The sequence below is a fragment of the Petaurus breviceps genome, unplaced genomic scaffold (genome assembly GCF_028583685.1).
Source record: "Petaurus breviceps papuanus isolate PSGF00001 unplaced genomic scaffold, PetGlider_PUasm1.0 218, whole genome shotgun sequence".
NCBI classification, from domain to species: domain Eukaryota; kingdom Metazoa; phylum Chordata; class Mammalia; order Diprotodontia; family Petauridae; genus Petaurus; species Petaurus breviceps.
Genome location: NW_027185872.1, coordinates 10842039 through 10848813, shown reverse-complemented (window position 1 = coordinate 10848813; position 6775 = coordinate 10842039). Strand labels below are relative to the sequence as shown.

Sequence of the window (6775 nt, the reverse complement as noted above, 5' to 3'; positions counted from 1 at the left end):
TTTCTGGTCTGTGCTCAGTGATCAGCGATGATCCCAGGCAATCGTCCAAGGCGGCTCTCCCTCCATGGAGCAGAGAGTAGCCTCACCCGTGGCTGGGTGACGCATGAAGTGATGGCATTTTCCTGCGTGAAATCTCATCGACCTGTTGATGGCAGACGATCAGACTGTTTGGCTTGGCAGGCTTTTGCTGTAGCAACTACTCATAGGAAGTTTGTTTAGAGTTGGTTGTGAGTTTTAACAAGGCCTCATGCTGAATGAAATAGGAAAGACATTTCTGTCCCCTTATTTCTGCCTTGCGATTCAGCTTTGGTCACATTAAAAAAATCAAACCAGCGTTCTCCTGGGAGGGTGTGGCCTGAGCATTGTTTGACCTGCAGAAACTGAATTTTCTGTTCTTCAGTGGCTGCTCTGGGCATTCTGCTTGTCCTTAGGACACTTCATTTAGAAAGAAGGTGGAGGAATTGTTGACTTCATTTAAAGAGCATGTTTGGCTCTTGTGCCGGCTTTTCTGGCTTGTTTCTAGGAGGCACAGGCATGGAGATGATTTCATTCTGGGAGAATTCAGAGGCGTCCACCCCTCATCTGCAGCTGTTTTAGGTAGATGCCTTATTGGAGTTCTGAATGTGCAACACAGCAAAGAATTCAGAAGCAAGTGGAAATGTGCTGCTACCTTGTGCAGGACGCATGTGTGAAGAGGGGATCTCTATGGCACTGGCTTCTTCCCCCTTGTGGGGTGCTGAGCCAGCGGTGGCTGGTGAGGCTTGACGTGGGGGACCTGGCCCCTCTCCAGAGTCCCCAGAACCTTGGTGAGTGGTGCAGGCATCAGTCGCAAGCCCTTTCTAGGTGTGAGGCACTGTGCTATGTGCTGGGGGTATTAATCCAGATAGACTTAATGTCCTGCTCAGCCTGGCATCCTTCACCCTACCATGCTTCTGTTAAAGGCTCCATGGTGTATCTAGTCTCACACATGATGGGCTGTCTGCCTGCAGTGTTTCGGACACACTGTGCCACAGCTCCAAACAGAAGCCAGTTCATGGAAGCTGACCCAGGCATGCACCCAGCTGGGCAGATATGCCCTGTGGCTGACACTTCCCATGCTCACTAAGGAGCCACAGTGACCAGATGTTCCCTGAGTGCTGCAAAAGTGGGCAGATGCCCCACCCCAGAGCACTGTACATGACCTCGCCCATCTGTGGAGCCTCTTGGTGGCTGAGGTCATCAGGTTAGAAAAGGACATTAAAGTCTCCAGGTTGAGGCCCCTGTGACATGGAGGAGTAATGGGAAACTAGAAGGGAGGGGTGGGGTGGGGCAGAGTTGGGTTGCAAGTCGCTGCTTCAGCACAGATCTCATTGCCATGGCCCCTGCCCACTTTGGAGAGGGGTGGGGGGATCCTGGTACCTGAAGAACTCATCTGAAAGTCTTGTCATTCACAGCCATTTGCAGTTTAGAGAGTAGCAAAATTGGATCAGTAAAACATTTCCAGGGCAGATGAATGTGGTTGTGATTGGTTCCTCAAAGAGTACTGGAGAAATGTTTTAATTTTCTTCCTCCTAATTTATATTGTGACTGACACATGACAGGATGATAAAAAGGCATGGATCATTCTGGTCAGGACAGACAGACATCAAAAGCATCCCAGAGTCAGGAGGAAAGAGGCAATTCAACGTGCTCCAGCCTTATCTTGTTATTTTAGCAGGAAAAAAAAGCAAGTGAAGTAATTGCTCTCGATGTCCAGGCAGCATTTCCTGTGGGAGTTTGAGAAGTTTTTAACAGCAGTTGGTGAAGTGGCTTTGGGCAGAAAACCCTTTCTGTGCCAGGAGGTACTCCCCAAGGCGGACGGTCACCCATGGTGAGTGGGCCCATGAGCCCTCACCAAGGGATGTGATGGGAGACTGTGGGAAGCGTTACCCATTTCCTCTCTCCACAGCACCTTTTCTGGCTGGGGCTAGCCCTTGAGAAATGCAGCTGCTTCATCCCCCTTTCCCAAATGGCCTTGTGAGTGTTGTCTTGAGTTTTGTGTTATTTTGTGTGAATGTCTTATGAGTAGGGATTGTTAAATTCTTTGTACTTGTTTCCCAAGCACGTAGCCCAGTGCCCAGCACACAGTAGGAGCTCAACAAATGCTCATTGATTGATTAAAAAACAGCACAGAGCAGTGGAAGAGAAAGCATGTGTACAAAGCTTTGGGAGGCAAACACGTCATCATCCCAAGAGCATTTACCATGTGACATTGGGCGAGTCATTTCATTCCTCCTGGCTGCAGGTTCCTCCCTTGAAAAATGGGGATAGTAATAGTGCCCACCTTTACAGGGCTATTTTAAGGATCAAAAGTGCCAGCCTAAAAATGCTCTATGAATGTGAGCCGTTATTTATTACGGTTGTTAAAACTAGCACAGCGGAGGCAGCAATCATCAGACAAACCGATGCTTATTGAGTGCCTGGTATGGTGGTGAGCCTGGGGATCCCAGAGAAAAAGAAAAGCCATCTCTGACCTCAGCGAGCTCACATCCTCAAGCGTGCAGTGAAATGAAAGCGCACAGAGTGAGCAGGGCAGCTGGGGTGAGTCTTCGAGGAAGCCAGAGGGAGGGAGAACACTGCTCATGCAGGCCTGAGATGGACTGAGTGCAGAGAATGGCAGGAAGTTCGGTACATCCGTCGGTCAGTCAGCAAGTGTTCACTGAGCACCAGCTATGTGTGTGCCATTGTGCTGGATGGGGATGGGATGCCGAGGGAAGGGAGGGAAGAGGCAGCGGGGCCGGCCTGGAGCTTTGAATGTAGTGCTCTTCACCTAGAAGACACCGATGTGCTTGAGGACAGGGAGTAGTGCTACAGAAAATGGAGCCAGATCAGACCCAGAGAAGGGTGGCCCTTCATTTGCAGCAAAATTCCCCAGATGACAAAGTGACCTACCTTGCTCTTCTAATAAAATGGGAAATAGAGCCTGTCACTGAAGGAGAAGCAACTTAGAGATGGAAATAAGGCCGCATCCACAGGACTCAGCCAGAGCTTTACTCCCTGTGCTTTTCTCGGTCCGGATACGGCCTGGCAGGTGGGGCCTCTTCATGCCCCCGATCATGGAGAACGTCAGCTGTGAACCCATGACCATGAGGGAGCTGCATGACTGTGGTGCTTAGAAGACATGAGACGTGTTCCTGAAGGGCGCTACCAGCATCCCCAAGCCCTGGTGGCCAGCCAGCCATTCCTCTTAACTCATCTTGTGGCTGTTGGGCACTTCGGCAGCATTGCTTACTAGAGCAGTGTGCTTGAAAGCTCAGATCTTGGTTTCCTGGTACCTTTCCTCTTCCACCTGCCACAGGCTTCTAAGGAAGCCAGCCAGGTAGAGTTAGGACTCAGGAGTCAGCCCCAGGCTGGCAGCCTTTCAGAAAAACTCCCTATCATACTTGGGTTATTCTTTCCCCAGGGGACTTTTTCTTCGAGGCTGCCTCTGAAGGGTGGGCTCCTTCTCTCCACCCATTTCTTCTTGGCTCAGGTAAGGCTTAGGGCTTAGTTTTAGATTAAGTTGTCCTGGGTAGTGTGGTGGTTTAGGGTTAGATGAGGCAGTAGTTTTCTCTTTTGAAGTTCTCCCTGGGGGCGGGGGTCAAAGGACAATTGGTTCCAGGAGGAGCAAGACCCCTCTGGATTCCCTTCAGATAGATTATTGATAGTTTGGTGCCAGGGGAAACTCCTGATAGTTACAGGAATGACAAACAGCATTAGTGAGTTATGTGACATCTGATATGAATCTGCAAGGGTTCAGCTGATGATCTGCTTTGGCAAACTGAAAGAATTAAGGCTAGCGAGTATGTATTTGTCTTGTTATTTTGTTTGTGTTTTTCCAGAAAAGTTTTTGTCTTGTGTTTAATGTTGTTTGTGGATTCTGTTACCTGCATGCTTTCTGAGAGGGAGAATGAAGACAGGAATGGTTGTCTAAAAGTGTCTGCTACACGTGAATGCCTGTGCCTGGGAAAAGTGGCGGTGTGACCTTGGCATGGCCTATGGTTTCCCCATTTAGCTATTTCCTTTCTGAACAGGTTGAAGCAGAGCAGCTAAGGGAGGTCAGAGTATCCCCTGGAGAGGAGTAGCCTTGACACTGTTCTGAGTCCCTCCTCTTCCTTTTCATACCAAATTTCTATACACAGGACTGATGAGCAATGGATGTTTTCTAAGTCCAATATTCAGTCTGTTAACGAAAAGATTGATGCTGGCACATCTCTGAGCTACTGTAATAGGATGCAATTTTAATTTTAATCTCTATTGTGGTTAAATTATAACAAAGATGTAAGGTAAAAATTTTCTAATTAAACAGAGTAGAAAGTTTTGATTAGACTGTTTTCTCTGAGAACTGTATACTGACGTTTATGACTGGCTTCCACATGTATCTAGTGTGGGGGTTCAGATTTGATTATGTGTGAATAATAAGTCCTCCAAATTGGATTAAGGGTTTGATATATAAAATTATGTTGATCATTGTAAAGAAAGTGAACTTATTCTCCCATTTTAAAAGTATTTGATAATTTTAAAGGCAGAAGAGTTCATTTTATAAGTTAGCCCCTCATTTTTTTTTCTAAGATTCCTCTATCAGGTACAGGGTTTAGGTGAAGAAAAATAGCAAATGGCATATTAAAAACAACAACTTTGAAATTCTTTAAAGTTTAAGAAGAATTATGGTTCCTAATTAGATGTTCTCATCATATCTCTGTTGTTAATAGGGTTAGCTCCATATGCCTTGAGCTGGACTTCATCACATGAATTAGTTACTGGAGAACCAAATGTAAGGGGTTGTACTAACTTTCATGAAGTCTTGTTACCAGCAGATTTTATCAGCATTGTCTAGGAACCTCCATGGGTGATTTGGAAGCAGAGAAACAGCCCCCTTCAGGGTTGCCCTATTTCAGAATGTCCAGGAGAAGCTCTCCAGGGACCAGATGACCACAGGAGACATCTGGAACTCAGTCTGTTCTCACCGAGTGGCCAATGGGAAGGGGTCTCTGGGATTGCAGCAGACTTGGTGTCATTAAATTGTGACAATCTATTGCTTTGGCCTTTTGTTTTGTGGTGTTTATGTTTCCTTGGTTACCTCAGTGATATGTAAATCTCCCTCCTCAAAACTGGTCATTTTTGGTTTTCTCAGTAGTTTGATCTGTAACCTGACTTACATAATTCTGATTATGGATTTATGAAAAACCTTATAGATTTGGTTTATAAGTCAGTGACCCAGGGGCACCATCAATCAAAGGGGAATTGAGGGACTTTGGACAAGTGGTTAATTGTGGGAACAGAGTGATTGTGATTCAACTCTGGAGCCAGCTCAGTCCCCTTTCTGTTTAACTGTGGGTCTAGTCCAGTGTCTGTCTTGAGAGAAAACCTTATTGTGGACATTATGAGAAAACTTTGTCATGCTGTTTGAACCCATCTCTGTGTGTGGATGGGCAGCTGGACCACTCCCACCGGCTGCTATGAGACCCTTAAGAAGGACCTCAGTCATGCTGACCAGAAACCTTGTCCCATCTAAGGATTGATGCAGGTAGTTTTATGCAGTTGTTCATCTCAAGCACCCCACATGTCTTATCTGAAAACTGGCGCCATGTTCCTTAGGCTGTTTACAGACCCTTGGGAGGAGTGGGGCGGCCTTTTCTGATTTCAGGGAATTGCACCTGTTTACTCATCCCCTCCCAACTTGGAAGGTCCCTAATCTTTCCTCCAATTAGAAATTAGATTCTCTAATTTGCATCCTGGTTGATTGTTTTAATTAACTGGTTTTATTTGACTAATTGTTTTTAATGTATAAAATCTGTCACCCCCTGTATTCAGGGTTCAGCCCTAAGCTGAGGAGGTCTGGTCACAAATTGTTGAGTGGTTGGCGTGCATTGCTTAATCGGTGTGCTCAGAAGAGGGAGCCCTTGTTTTCTGTCATTTCAACTTTGCTTGTCACGTGGAAAAGCAGTGACTCTTTTCTGATTGACCCTCAGGCTCCTCACTGTGGTTATTATAAACCTCTTTTCTCCCCAAACCCCAGCAGAGGCCCCGGCTTGCTGCATGACCAAGAAAACCCACTTTACAAAACCATTGTGAACTCAGCCATCTAACTAATCCCTCACCTTAGAATCCAGACATGGCCCTTCTGCCCACAAGCCTCCTGCCATATAGCTCTGGCATCTCAAAACCAGCAGGGTGTACACTGACCCCTCTGGCTGCCCGTGGTCCTGTCCCTGCCATTTCCATTCGGGCCCTGCCTGATCACGTGTTCCCTTGTTCTCCTCTGGCCTTCTTCCTTCCGTCAGACAGGCCCAGCTCTCCCCCATCCTTACACGGCCCCCATTTCCAGAAGCTGTGCTGGAAGGCGTGTCCACTGCCTCTCCATGAACTCCCCCAGATTCTTGGCAATTTGCCATCCAGCTTTCTTCAGTTGTCTCAGGCCTCCAGGGACCTCTTCAGGGTCCATCTTTGGACACTGTCATCTCCTCCCATTCCCCAAGACAGCCAGCCAGCCAGCCAGCCATCTGACCACTCCTTCTCGGGCTCCTGGCTAACATTACCTGCTCATTGTGGACCATGCCCAGATCTTGGGATTCTTCCCTAGACTTTCTCCTGGGCTCCAGTCCCACCCCCTGCCCCAACCCTGCCCTACCTTCTGACTTCTCTTTTTCTGCTGCTGGCATCACTTTCCACATTCATTCAGGAAAAATTAATTATTACTGCTAATGAATAGTCATACATCCTATGTGCCAGCTGCTGGGGCCTATGAGAGAAATGCAGAGAAATCCGTGCAAGGAAG

The 6775-nt window shown here is 47.3% G+C and overlaps 1 protein-coding gene across 1 annotated transcript in view; it reads left to right on the top strand.

Moving 5' to 3' along the window:
• The first annotated feature begins 1727 nt into the window (after nt 1-1727).
• The window catches only part of PPP1R9A (protein phosphatase 1 regulatory subunit 9A), a 54407-nt gene continuing 49359 nt past the window's right edge, over nt 1728-6775 (top strand). The window contains exons 1-2 of the mRNA XM_069094410.1: nt 1728-1849; nt 3050-3083. Of these exons, the coding sequence (XP_068950511.1) occupies nt 1728-1849; nt 3050-3083 (156 nt within the window). The remainder of the gene's footprint in view (nt 1850-3049; nt 3084-6775) is intronic.